Here is a 14,885-nt window from a genome sequence, read left to right as displayed (position 1 = left end):
ACACCAGTAGGCGGAAGACTGAGGTTCTACCTTCAGGAGTGGCGGCGTATAACCACAGACAAGTTGATACGGAACGTTGTGCAGTACGGGTACTGCGTAGATTTGGAGAAAAGACCTCCAAACAGGAAACCAAGGGGAAGACTGAGATCGGCCCAAGAACTGGCAATACTCAGAGAAGAAACGCGGAAACTCCTGCAAAAGGGAGCCATAGAGACAGTGCCGTTCAGAGAACGCAACAAAGGGGTCTACTCAAACTACTTCGTGGTTCCGAAGGTAGACGGAGACCTCAGACCCATACTAGACCTCCGTTACCTAAACAAGTTCATCAGAACGCAAAGGTTCAAAATGACTTCACTGCAGGAGGTTCTGCCACAGATAAGAGAAGGGGACTTCATGGTCACCGTGGACCTCAAGGATGCCTATCTTCACATCCCAATAAACAGAAGGCACAAGGGCCTTCTAAGATTCAACATCGAACAAGAACACTACCAGTTCACGACCCTGGCCTTCGGATTAAAATCAGCACCAAGGGTCTTTACAAAATGCCTGTCGGCGGTAGCGGCGCACCTACGAAGGCAGGGAATACATGTCTACCCCTACTTGGACGACTGGCTGGTCAAGGCAAACTCACGCGGAAAGTGCGAGAGGCACGCAAAACGCGTAACCGACACCCTCACAAATCTGGGATTCTCGATCCACTGGGGAAAATCATCGATGGAACCGGAGCAGGTGAAGATTTTCCTGGGGGCAAAGATCAACTCCCGCAACAGTACAGTAGTGCCCAGCGAGAGGAGGACAGAGGCTCTACTGAAGGAGGCGAAGCTCTACCAGAAGGGGCGAGCTCTGACAGTGAGGGCTGTGAGCAAGATGATGGGGATGATGGCGTCCTGTATCCAGCTGGTGCCGAATGTACGCCTGCACATGAGACCATTCCAGGAATGGCTACAACAACAATGGTCACAAGCAAACGGAAGCTGGGAGGATCTAGTGGTTGTTACGCACGCAGTGCAGGAGGAGATAACTTGGTGGAACAGAGACAACATAACAGCAGGGAGAAACCTGACACCACCAATCCCAACAGTGACCATTACCACGGACGCATCGCAGAAGGGATGGGGAGCGCACATGGACAACCTCAGAGTGAGGGGTCTATGGGCCCCAGCAGATGCGGTCCGCCATATCAACTACCTCGAGTTGAAAACAATCCTGCTAGCCCTGAAGGCATTCCAGAGGCACCTATTCAACAAGAGGGTGTTGGTCCAAACAGACAACACCACGGCGATGTTCTACATCAACAAACAAGGGGGGACACAGTCGTTCCCGCTCTCATCCCTAGCTCAGGAGATTTGGAGATGGGCCATACCTCTCAGGATAGATCTACTGGCAATTCACCTACCGGGGAAGGACAATGTGGAGGCAGACTGGCTAAGCAGGCAGACCTCAGCATCACACGAGTGGGAGCTCAATGGCCAGGAAACGGAGAAACTCTTCCGGAGATGGGGGACTCCCACAATAGACCTTTTTGCAACACGCCACAATGCAAAATGCCAAAGCTTCGCGTCCAGGCAACCAGATCAGCAATCCAAGGGAAATGCCCTATGGATAAGCTGGTCGAGGACATTTGCCTACGCCTTTCCACCGATACCCCTGTTGCACAGAGTGCTCGACAAGTGCAGAACCAGCAACATGACCCTGATCCTGGTGGCTCTGCAGTGGGCGAGGCAGACATGGTTCTCACAAATTCAAGAAATGGCACAAGGCGACCCATACAGGTTCGAGAGGAGGAAGGACCTGCTCTCAATGCAAAACGGAGAGGTCCTGCACCCAGAGCCCCTCAACCTGGCGGCATGGCTCCTGAAGACCTAGAGTTCGCACACCTAAGATTGCCGCCGAGCACGATGCGAGTGCTACGGGAGGCGAGGAAACCAACTACACGAAAATGCTACAGCGCAAAGTGGAAGAGGTTCACTGTGTGGTGCCGGAAAAAGGGCCTGCAAAACAGAATGACAAGAGACTCAACAGTACTGAGGTACCTCACACACCTTCTAAAGAGTAAACTCTGCTCGAGCTCACTAAGGGTACACCTAGCGGCCATCGTGGCCTACACAAGAGGTGAAAAAGGTGGAAGTTTCTTCAGCTCGCAGGTGGTGAGGAGATTCATGGAAGGAGCCAAAAGGATGGCCCCCCCGAAAAGGTTGCCGCCGCCGGCATGGAATCTGAATGTGGTCCTGACGGAGCTCATGAAGGCACCGTTTGAACCCATTCACAAGGCCACACTGCAGATGTTGACTATGAAAACAGCCTTTCTGGTGGCCATAACCTCACTACGCAGGGTGAGCGAGCTTCAAGCACTAACGCTGCAGGAACCCTACATTCAGATTCACAAAGATAGAATAGTCCTGAGAACGGACCCACACTTCATGCCCAAGGTAGTGTCGGCGTTCCACATAAATCAGGCTATCCAGATACCAAGTTTCTTCCAAAACCCGACTACAAACGCAGAAAAGGCACTGCACACCCTCGATGCCAGAAGAGCGGTGATGCACTACATTGAGAGAACCAAGGAACTCAGGAAGTCGAAACAGCTGTTTGTGTCCTTTGCTACTAGCTTCATGGGTAGACCAGTGACTAAGGGCACCATCGCAAGGTGGATTGCCCTCACTATTCAATTCTGCCACAAACAGGCTGGACAGGAGCTAGCGGAGGGGCCGCAGGCTCACTCCACAAGGAAGAAAGGGGCCACCGTGGCCTTCCTGGCGAACACGCCCATCCAAGACATATGCCTCGCGGCAACTTGGGCATCTGTGCACACGTTCACGAAACACTACTGCGTGGACGTTCAGATGAACAAGGAAGCACAGGTTGGACAGAAGGTGCTTCAGCACATTTTCAACGACCAACGCTCATCTACCACCCAGCCGCCACAGAACTAGGAAAACCGCTACAAAATCGATGCACAGCATAGTGAATCCAGAAAGATTCACGCTGCAAAACGAATAGTTTCTTACCTGTCGGTGTAGTTTTGCAGCTTGAAGATCTTTCTGGATTCACTAGCGAACCCACCCACCTCCGCCAGAAAGATGAGGCTGGAGGAAGAGGGGGTAAAATGGAAAAGATCAAAGAAATACAAACATACAGATAAAGGGACAAGAAGGATTAATCAACCGCCTAGGGTTAAAAAAAAAAAAAAAAAAAAGAGGAAAGGAAAAAAGAACCCGAAGATGGCGCCCCAAAGGTGGGACTTCCGCAGGAAGCACGACGACGTCACGGGAGGTGCACCAAATGGTGTACGTCGACGCCCACCTGGGCTACAAAAAACAAACAAAAAAAAAAAAAAAAGACTACGAATCCGGACCCAACCACAAGATCGCGGAATAATGCACAGCATAGTGAATCCAGAAAGATCTTCAAGCTGCAAAACTACACCGACAGGTAAGAAACTATTCGTTCTCATCCCATCCCCAGCAGTAAGACATTCAAGCTTCCTGCCTGGCCTTACTGCGGGTAGGCCACTATCCTCACTCTCCAGCCTGCCAGAGCAAGAAAACAGCCAGAGCCGTTTTAAGGAATGAGCTATGTGGACAATTGCAAATGCCTCTACCTTCCAAGATTCCTTCTGATAAAATTATCTCTCACTCTGGCTCTAAAAAAGATCTTGCTCCCTCTCTCTGACTATCTTTCTATCCATGTCTCACCACCTTTCTGTCTACCTCTTTCTCTCCTCACTCATCACTTGCTATATCATCTCTAACTATCTGCATTCACCCTCCTTTACCAGTCTCCCTACTGTCTATGTACGTCCCTCTAGCTTATTCTTCACCTTGCCTCTCTCTACACATTTCCCTTCAATCAATCAAGGGTTTGTAAAGCGATCTACTCACCCGCGAGGGTCTCAAGGTTGCTGGGAGAGGTGAAAGATCTGGATCAGTCGAAGATCCAGGTCTTTCCTGAACACGTGCAGAGTTGGGGAGCGTCTGATCAGAGGGAGCTTGTTCCAGGTCTTGGCTGCGATGTGGGAGAAGGCTCTCCCACCTGTTCTGTTCCTGCTGAGCCGGAGGACCTCTGCCTGGTCGAGGTCGGTGGAGCGGAGGCTCCTCTTGGGTACGTGGAAGGATAGTCTTTCATTGAGGTATTTGGGTCCGGTGTTGTTGAGGGATTTGTAAGCGTGGGTGAGAAGTTTGAAGGTGGCCCTCTTATCGACAGGGAGCCAGTGGAGGTCTCGAAGGTGTTGGGTCATGTGTTTGTGGCGTGGAGTCCCTAGTACGAGTCTGGCGGCGGCATTCTGAATGGTCTGTAGTCTGTGCAGGAGCGTTTTGTTGATTCCAGCTTTTCCGTAGTCCAGTCTGCTGGTGACGAGTGTGTGGGTGACTGTCCTTCTGCAGTCGGAGGGGATCCACTTGAAAGTCTTGCGGAGGATGCGAAGGCAGTTGAAGCTGGTGGAGGCGACTGCGTTGATCTGGCGGTTCATGGAGAGGAAGGAGCCAAGGATGATGCCGAGGTTTCGCGTGTGGTCTGTAGGGGTGGGGGGTTCCCGAGGGCAGAGGGCCACCAGGTGTTGTCCTGGGCTGAGGTGCAGGGACCAAGGATGAGGACCTCTGTCTTCTCTGGGTTTAGCTTCAAGCAGCTGCCCTTCATCCAGGCTGCCACGTCCCTCATGCCTTCCTGGAAGCGTAGTCTGGTGTCTTCGGGATTCTTTGTGAGCAATAGGATGAGCTGAATGTCATCGGCGTAAGAGATGATGCTGAGCTCGTGCTGTCTGACGATGGCGGCGAGGGGGCCCATGCAGATGTTGAAGAGTGTGGGGCTGAGTGAAGATCCCTGGGGGACTCCGCAGATGATTTCCGTGGGTTTGGAGAGGAAAGGTGGGAGACTGATCCTCTGGGTTCTTTCGGAGAGGAAGGATTGGATCCAGTCGAGGGTGGCTCCTTGGATTCCCGCGTCGTGCAGTCTGGCTGTGAGTGTGCGATGTGAAACGGTGTCGAAGTCTGCGGAGAGGTCTAGGAGGATGAGGGCTGCGGTGTGTCCTTGGTCGAGTAGCAGGCGGAAGTCGTCGGTGGCGGCAAGGAGGGCGGTCTCGGTGCTGTGGTTGCTGCGGAAACCCGACTGAGAGGCATCCAGGATGGAGTTCTCTTCTATGAAGGTGGTCAGTTGGGTGTTTACGAGTCTTTCGGTGACTTTGGCCTCAAAGGGGAGGAGCGAGATGCGCCGGTAGTTTTTCAGGTCTGTTGGGTCGGCTGAAGGTTTCTTCAGGAGGGGCTTTACTTCCGCCCGTTTCCAGGTGTCTGGGCAGATGCCGGATGTGAGTGAGGCGTTGATGGTGCATCCTAGTTCTGGCGAGATGGGGGTGGCGACCCTGTGGAAGATGTGCGGTGGGCAGGGGTCCGTAGGGGCTCCAGAGTGGGTTTTCTTCATGGTGGCTGTGATGCATTCGATGGTCGCGGGTTCCCAGTACGTTATGGTGGGCTTGTCGGTGGCAGTGGGTAGGGGGGCGGTGTGCATCATAGGTTCGCTGAAGTTGTCGTAGAGGGCCTTGATCTTCAGATGGAAGTAGGAGTTGAGCTTGTTGCAGAGTTCCTGGGAAGGTGTGATGTCCGTGGCTTCGCAGGTGGGTCTTGCGAGCTGCTGAATGATGTTGAATAGTTCCTTGGTGTTGGTTGCGTTGGTCTGGACCTTGTCTCTGACGAAGGACCGTTTGGTGTCTCTTATGCGCTGGTGGTATTCCTTCAGGGCGCTCTTGTGGTTGTTCAGTGCTTCCGTGGTTTTCTGGTTTCGCCAGGTCTTCTCTAGTCGTCTGCAGGAGCGTCTGGCTTCTTGAAGCTCTGTGGTGAACCAGGCGGCTTTCGGCGGGCGTTGTTTGGTGGGGTGGCGGAGGGGTGCGAGCTTGTCGGCGCAGCGGGTGATCCAGTGGTGGAGTTCCTTGGCTATGGAGTGGTTGTCGGTCATGGCGTTGGGAGGGTCCTGGAGGAGGGTAGTGGTTAGGCGTTCCTCTGTGACCTTGCTCCAGCTCCTTTGTGGCGGGTGAGGGGGTGTTTGTGTGCGGTGGTTCTCTTTGTACTTCACCGTTTGCTACTTCTTTTCTCTCTTTTGGTACCTCATATATCACTAAGCCACCAGCCACTAAATGCCTGCCTACATCTACCTACCCTTCTCTCTGACCACCTTTGTCACCTATTTTATTACTCTCTACCTCTCTTTCTAGGATTCACCAATCTCTTCCCTTACTTGACCCCACCTAATCTATAGCACTCATTTTTAGGTCTCACCTGCGTGGGCTGCGCACACGCGCAGTCTCGCGGGCGAAATGTTATGGTTTTAAGTATTTTCTGTAAAGGGCTTGAAGCCTTCCCCTCTTTTCCATTGGCTGGCGTCACCGTTTATGCTAAATGGTGGACAGCCATTGGAAAAGAGCTGTTAGTGACTTTTTCGTTTGGCTTTTTTGAGCCGTCCCATTTGGACGGGCTCGTCTGACTTCCGTGCGTCGTGAAAGCTTTCTTATCTTTATGGGGCCATGTGTTTCAAACACATGGCCCCATGTGTGTGTATCTTGTGGTACCAGTCTGTAAAAAAAGGATGACAAAGCTGCCTACACGCGCTGGTGTGGACCGCCTCGGGCTCGAAGGGGGAAGAGAGCGGGAGGATGGTTGTATGTAGGGAAACCCTGTGAGGGGGAGATGGAAGGGTCCAAAGGCTTTTGGCGATAGACAGTGGGAAGGGGCAGTGGTATATTGTTGGGATGGCTTGCAGGAAGCAGCGGTATGTCGAGGTATTTTTGGAGGGAAGAGCCTGTTGAGGGTGGATTACGGGGCGATGATTTTTGGTGGAAACCTTCTGAAAATGCCATGGATGAAGGCGAAGATTTCTTTTTTCATAAAATACTGCATATTACAGAAGCGGCGCCGTGTGAAAATTGGCACTCAGCGCGCTCTAAATGCGCCCTTTTCCTTTCCTTCTTTATTTTGATTCAATTACTGAGATGCTACAACTTGCGCACTCCAGTGTACACCTAATATGGCACCATGCTCCTGTCATTACCACGTTACCACTTTAAACTTGTAACTAGGCATTTCTCAATCACCTCTTAACAAGTAAGAAGATAAAAAGCCTCTTTCTTACGCTTTACCTTTCTGCATGACGCATGCCTTATCTCAATGTAACATGCTGCATCCTCCCTACCCCACGCCATGTACGCTAGCACTCATTCATCAACTCAGACCGGCACTTTGTCTCCTCATCCGCTCCTCTCTGCCCCCCACCCTCACCTCCTCTTCTCATCTCAGCGCCCGCTCTCTCATCCTCTTTCAGATTTCTCCTTTCTCTTCTACGCACTTCCTTTGCTCTCCCTCCTCACCCTGGTTTCTGGAGTCCCCCTGCTCTACTTTTCCCCAGCCCTCTCCCCCCTTCTTCCCTCTAATCTCACTTCTTTCACTGCTGTTCCCCTCTATTCCCTCTACACCCTGTGTTCCCCTTTATCTCTCGCGTCCCCTCTGTTCTTTCCCCCTCTTCAGTCCTTTCCCTGTTCTTTCTCCTACACTCGCCTCCGCCCCTCCCTATATTCCCCTCTGTCTGTACCCTCGCCCCTTCTATCTCCACGCTGCCTCTTTTCTCCCTTCCCTTTCACATGTCCCTCCCTCTGCCCTGTACCTATCCCTCTAGCCCTCCCCCTTCACTCTTCGCTGCTGCCTTCTGCTCTCCTCTCTTCTGTTTGTCTGCCCTCTTTTCCGGTCTGACCTGCCCCTCTCCCCTCTGCTTACCAATCCCACCCCCCCCCACCCCTCCCCCCAATCTGCTCTTGCCTGCTGCCAAAAATGGTCCAGTACACCAGAGGGTTACCGTATGGCTGTTTACTGTGACATTCATCATGGTGGCAGCGTGCTCATTTTTTATTGGTATTCCCAATGAAGTAGTGTGACTTCAAGGACATCTGTCTTCCATGGTGATTTATTTTCACTCGTGCTATGTGCAGGGTAACTTATTAGGATTCATAGCTTTGAACTGGAAGTTACGCGATGGTTGTACACATCTGTTTGGGGGACAAAATACCCATCTGGACTACTCTCCTGGATTTAACATTTGTTTATGTCCGTTACAAAAATGCATATGCAGTACGCATAAAAGCACATTTCTATTTGAGCAAGAAGCGCCTTATCGTCCTGATCCGTCTTACAAACCAGCCGCTTTATTTTGGCTGCTTATCTTGAACTCGATCTGTGATCTGGTACTCCTGTGTAGGGAGCTCCTGGCGCACACAGCGCGAGGCAGGCCCCACCCTTCCCTATGCGCCATCCCTTCCCCAGCCCATGGAAATCGCAGCTGGAGCCTGTGCGCACTCTGGGGGAGTTTACATTGCTTTCCCCCTCAGCATAGCTGGGCTGAAATAAAAACTGGACGTGGATTCAGCCTAAAACTGGAGCGGAGCCCAGACTCAAGGCAGGGTCTCGCAAAGGAAGGTCTTGTCTCTCAGCCCTGAGCTAATGTTTCTGTTCTCTTCACAGATGCCCCTTGCGGAGGCACCAGCACACAGACGGAAACACTGCTTCCTCCAGAAACCTTTCACACCAGAATGTTAGCTCTTGGGCTTCTTTTGGACTTCTCTTTTTCATCATTCTGTCTTTATTGTGCCCCGTTTCAATTTGGTCTATATCTTCTCTTCACCCCAGTCACTTTATTATAACTTTTCAACATGCTGTATAGCAGGCCAGACTGCTCTACAACATAGCTTAAACCCATTGGCAAAGCAAATAGCTCTGGCAAAACACTTATAAGGTCCCAAAGGCGAGACGTATTGGCTATGCCAATGCTTATCGCTCCTCACTGATCTCTTCACCCTCTATGTATGTACCACTCATATTATATTGCAACCCTTTCTACCACATTTCTGTCTTCCTGACGTCTTTCAAATACACCTCTTTCAAATACACCTCTCTTTATCTCACTCCTTTCTCAGCACCCTGCAAACCTTTCCATCTGTGGACCACCTTTCAACACAGTCTCTGCCTCTTTTTTTTCTTTTTTCATCGCATCTCTCTACTTTACCTCTCCGGCTCTTCCTCACAATCTCACTTTTTCTCTGTCTGAATCTCCCCTCTCTTTCTCCACCTCACCTCTGTCTCTCTACCTCACTATTTTCACCCCTATCAATCTACCTATTTTCTCTACCTCACTACCCACTTAACCTAACCTATCTTCCTGTATACGGTTTCTCATTCTACCCCTCTCTCTACCTCACCTCGGTGTTTAGCTTGTATTTCTCTGTACTTCAATTTCATCTTTTTGCCAGTGTACCTCTACAGCCCTCCGTCTGTAGCTCGCTTTAACTACATCGTCTTCCTACATTCCCTTTCTCTCTACCTCATCCGCCTGTGTACCCTACCCCTCTCGTTACATTTCATTAACACTATATCTAGCTATCTCTACATATTTATCTTTGTACCTTACTCCAAAATCTTATCTATCACTCTACCTCCCTTTTCCCTCTACCACATCCTCTTTCTACCGCTCTGCATCTTTTTCTGCTCACCTCCCCATTCTCTTCCTACCTTATGTGTCTCCTTACCTCACGTATCTATTTACCTCATTTCTGCCTCTACCTTCCCCCTCCCTCTAATTTACATCTTGTGTATTCTCCATTGTTGTACACTATTTGATAAGTTCTTAATCAATGCTACATTATCTTAATTATTTCAGGTAGCATCTTCAGATATTCAACATAAGCACCTGCATTTTCAATAGGATTTGAAGTATTTTGTTTATAGGGTACTTCTTTCGTATCTGTAGAGATTTTTCAGCCTCTGTGTCACCAGGTCAAAGTTTCTGTGATGCCACTTCCTGTGACCTCATCGAGTTCAGTGAAAGGGCAAGTGATGCCACTTCCTGTAACATCATGCGGTGGTCACATTGCATGTGATATCACTTCCCCCTACCCTTGGCATTTTGATGAATCGATGTCCATGTTAACTAGTACAGATTTATTTTCACATTTGTCTTGTTGACAAGTTCTATGCTATTCTTAAAAACATTTTTCAGTATTTCCAGCACAGTGGGGAGTAAACGTGAGTTACTTTTTTATATCACCATGTTTATTTTTGATATGCTGCAAATGTGTTTGTCAAAAGATTAAATTAATAGACTGAGTTCAGCATTTCAATGTTTCAACTGCCTTCAGTTCATCCAGAATCAAAAGCAAGGACAGCTATGAGAAATCCTAAAAGCCCTGTTCACAGGACGGTACACACAAGAGACCTTAAAAATCCTACTGCTGAATTTAACCATCATGCTCTCCATGAGTTCACTGCTCTTAAGAAAGATAAGGTTGTTATTTCGGATGGTTGGTAATATAGTATCGAAGTTTCATGTGTCTTCAGAACAGCAAACTCCATCGGAGACACCGGTCCATTATCATATTTACAGACACATTTGTGTTTTTTGACAAGTATTTTGCCTTTTTTTAAATATACATTTTCCCCACTTCCTGTACAGCTGGGGGTACATATGACTGGCAAAGTGTTATTTTTGCTGGCATCTACCCAGCCAAGTTTCTGAGGTCTGTGTGCATGTGCTGCTCCAGGCCAGGTTGTTTCTTTGAATTCTACGTCTTGTTGTGTTGTTTATTCCAATATGCAACTGGGCTACACGTCCCAGAATTAAAAAAAAAAAAAAGAAAAAAAAGCCATGGCCTGGAGCAACATATCACTCCTAGACCTGGAAAAGTTGGCAGCTGCAATGCCAGGCCGTTAAGTATTGCCCACTGCCTGCCAAGCTCCATCCCCACAATCCAGCCACAGGATGCTTCCTCAGGTGATCAGCAGGAGGATTGTTGGGTGCACCGAGAGCATTGCGGGTCCATTTGCTGCAGCAATCTGGTCCTGGGTCGTTGATGGCACTGGATGAGATGGAGGGTACTGTTGTAGTATGAGCCAGTCCCAACTCCCTGGACGACGTTGGGACTCCCTGGAAGGTGCTGGATGAAAGGAGGGCCACATACTGCAAAAATCCAATCCTGGCTGCAGATTGTCCTGTTCGCTTGGTCTTCCGGGCTGGGTCCTCAGTCTTGCAGGCAGTGGATTGCAAACCTGCTCTTGCAGGTGCTCTTCTCTGCGTCTACGTTGTTTGTCTTCGCTGGCTTCTCCTCTGTGGGCTATACTGCTGTGCTGGCAAAGATCGAAGGGAACTCCATCGCAAACTGCGCTTTTTGAAGGGCTTCCCTTCTTCCCGCCACACAGCTACCCTGCGGGTGATGTCACATGTTGCTGTGCCATGGCTCGACACAGTGTGAAATTGCCATCATGTGAGCATGCTCCGAAGTGTAAATTTTTAAATTGCACATGTAATGGTTTTTCAGCTAGCAAAGCCAATTCATTTATCCAGAGGTTTAATATGCGTCTTGCAGTGTTTGATCAGACCGTGTTAACATGCATAAAATGACTAAATAATGAACTAATTCTATCACAACAACTGCTGCATTACGCCACATAATTTGGCTTTTGATGCCACTTAATTTGGTCAAATACTTTATACTATTGGGAATAACAACCTATACTTGTATGTGTTTTAAAAAAAATCTTTTTAAGTCTTCTTGGATTTGGATAAGCCCTTTAAAGTTACACTGCATACGTAGAAAATTAATGCATGCAGGAAATTCTAGTTTCTGCATGTCTTTGTTTTTGGTTGTATTTTACTACCCACATTATGAGTTACAAGACCACCATTCTAAATATGTGACTTATGTTATTGATCTAAAGATAAAGAAAATTAAGCTTATGCAAAGCGTATTCGCTTTTCACCTCTTATCAGGGAATGGTTAGAGCTTTGCCGGTTTGAAGAACCAAGACCTTAGGGGCCTGGCGGCGCAGGGTACGCCTTAATCTCCTGAGTTCACCTGCTTTGTCGAACAGAGACACGGGACACTCCGTTAGGCGTAGAAGGTTCGATTTATTAGCTGCAGCTAAGTACAGTTGTCCCAGAAGTACACTCGGTATGTTCTTAGGAGACTGCCATTTTACCTCGTGGCGCACAATCTTTTATAACATACATATTCACAAAGAACACTCCCAATGCATACAGGGTCAACCAATGAGAAGAATGTGAAAACAAGATATTAAGTAACTCAAACCTCTCTCCCAACTGTGTTTGTCACCCTTCCCCACAAGTTAATCAGTGGTAGTGTTTATAAGTCGACTTGCAGGTGGCACGACACATTTGTATGGCCCAGAGAACAGTTGTGAAATGAGAGAATACGAGTAAAGAATAGCGAAGGCCAGAGGATAAGATAAAGTCAGAAAAGAATGGTGCGAACCAACAGATAGTTGAAACGGGGATCAGTCAGACCAGACGAGGATTAGTGGAGTCGGCCGGACCCTGACACCAGCTATAATCAGAGGCAGGAGGTTATTTGACACGTTGCAGAAGGATGAGGGAAAACAACACTTCGTTCACCGTGCCGCCTGAGTGAGGGCAACACAAAATGGCAGAAAGACACAAAATGGTGGCTAAATACGAACGAGATCGGAAACTGAATTACCTCAGACCCTCCTTTTGCCATCACTCAGGCAAGACACACAGACTCATTTTAATCTGAGTCGATGTCAATGGCCATGAGGTCATCAAGCTGTTGCTGCAACATCATTTTAATGCTCTCCTTCTTCCGTGGCACAGGTCTTGGGACACACATAGTTGCACAAAGACCACAGATGGCGGGGCCACACTGCATACAGAGACAACAGGAAAAAATGATGGCCAAAACCACTCCAAGGAATGTTAATACCTTCCATCCCCATTTGGACAGTAATCCCCAAAACCATTCCAACAAAGACCAATCTCATTCGTCCTGATGAATCGACTCGGAGATCACATGTAATTTGGAGATGGCTTGGTATACCGTAGGGGCGTCGTCAGGTATATAAATGCAACAGCTAGATCCGATCAATTTACAAACTCCACCACGATCTGCAAGAATAACATCCAAAGCAATCAGGTTCTGCGAAGTCATGAGACGATCCTCCTGAAGTTCAGCTTTGAGATTGCTCAAAGCTCCCACAGTGACGTCTATGGTAGTCTCAACAACACGAACCAATTGTCTCATGTTTCTACTGTTGGCCATTGGGCTCCAAAAAGGAAGAAATCCTTTAAGGAAATCACCTCCCTCTTGTCCTGCTGTGTTTTTAGAATCAATAATCCCTCTGCCATATCTGTTTCTGTGATGTCCCGAAGGAGCAGTGTATGTAGGGGGGAGAAGAAAGGCTATATAACATGTTGCTGAAAAATCTGTCGGTAGCCACGTGTAGGCTCTATCGTGGCAGACAAAATACGTGCCCTGGGATGGCACTAACGGTGGTGAATTCTGAGATGTGTGAATGTATGTATGGGAACAAACACTCTTTCCTTGTCCAGTGTCAGTAGTCTGGCCATTTGTTTGTAAACAAAAGTTACCTTGATGAGGCACAGTCCAAATTGGTGGAGATTTTCCCTGTTTAATCCTATCTGTAAGGCTAGTGGCGTTACGAGTCACGTTCCAAGCATCATATGCCCGTTTCTCATCAACCGGAATCTTACTATTCTCCACAATTCTAGCCATAGCCACTATTCCTTTTATCAGAGAACTATTACTAAAATCTTGTCCACTACCATATGAACCAGCTGGACGTCTAAATCGGTTCTGATATGCATTTGAAAGCATTACAAAATAGGCCCAAGCGAAACCCTCATAGGAAAATGAAAGGGCTAAATATGGCATCCCTTTTTCGGTGGTATGAGGCATAAGTCCACACACCCAACAGTCGGTTGTGTTGACTACCAATTGGTGTTGGTGCAATAACTGGACATATGAATTGTTAAAATATTCTGTTCTCCTGATTAGTTCATGTTGGGGAAGCGTATATAATTGGTGTGGGGAGATAGTAGAATGAAAAGGCAAAGAAATAGAAGTAGGAACAGATTGGTGCTGCATAACATGAACAATCCAACCTATACAAGCCAATATGATACTAGAAAACATAAGAACACACAATGTTATGCCACATTGACTGTACACTAATTTACAATATTTCTTTTTCATCTCTTCCTTCTTATTATTCTTTCCCAATTTGACATCCATCCTCTAAAATTGTTGCTCACGGCAATCTTCCTTACTCACTTGGCTGTGATTATTAGCCGTCCTATGACACCAAGTCCTGGGGGCCTAGCCACTATACAGGTCACGAACCAAGACTCCTACCGTGACCCTGCAACCTGGACAGATGATACATGTCACGAAAGAGATGAAAATTTCAGGTGTCCTTGACCAGTCTAGGCCTTAAATTATATCGAGTTCTGTTCAGTACAGTTTGGTCCTGAAATAGTGTCTGTGGATCTGTAGTGTTCAATCGGAGATGTGGCGGTACTGCTTCTTGTAAAACGTCGTCATCTTCTTTTTCAGACCGAGCTCCATCTAGGCGTGCACTACTGAAAGGTACAAACCGAGGGACCCTTTTGCCTTCAAAATCACCTACACCCTTACGGACCCACTGGTCAAAAGGCAAGGGCAAGGGCACCTTTTTGCAGTGCACGCCATGGATCCAGTTCTTTTTCCCTTCGACCTTCACTGCTGTACGTGTTACTAGAAGAACCTGTCGAGGCGCCCTCCAACGAGGTTCCAAATTCCTTGTCCTCTGAAAAATTTTCACACAGACCCAGTCTCCCGGTTGGATAGAATGACCTGAGTCTGTGGAGGCCTCTGGTAAAGCGTCTCCAACCTGTTGGTGGAGAACACAAAATTTAGTGGTGAGGTCATGCAGCATTGGATACTGTATGTCAGAATACTTTTTAGGGCGAGGGACTCCCCAAACATTAGCCGGGCGCCCTAAAACAACTTCGTATGTGCTGAGTCCCAAACGAGAATGTACAGCTGTTCT

At 48.3% G+C, this 14,885-nt stretch overlaps 2 protein-coding genes across 2 annotated transcripts in view; both read left to right on the top strand.

The window, feature by feature from the left end:
- Positions 1–14,885, top strand: part of C8H21orf91 (chromosome 8 C21orf91 homolog) — a 164,630-nt gene that overhangs the window by 101,244 nt on the left and 48,501 nt on the right. The window lies entirely within an intron of this gene.
- On the top strand, positions 1,232–3,175 carry LOC146805751 (uncharacterized). The gene is made up of 2 exons (XM_085620541.1): positions 1,232–2,964; positions 3,055–3,175. Exon 1 carries the CDS (start codon positions 1,353–1,355, stop codon positions 2,931–2,933), a length of 1,581 nt encoding a protein of 526 aa, XP_085476667.1. The 5' UTR covers positions 1,232–1,352; the 3' UTR covers positions 2,934–2,964; positions 3,055–3,175.

The sequence above is a fragment of the Triturus cristatus genome, chromosome 8, assembly GCF_964204655.1.
Source record: "Triturus cristatus chromosome 8, aTriCri1.1, whole genome shotgun sequence".
Taxonomy (NCBI): Eukaryota; Metazoa; Chordata; class Amphibia; order Caudata; family Salamandridae; genus Triturus; species Triturus cristatus.
Note: the sequence above shows the minus strand (reverse complement) of the source record. Positions and strands in the feature narration are given on the sequence as shown.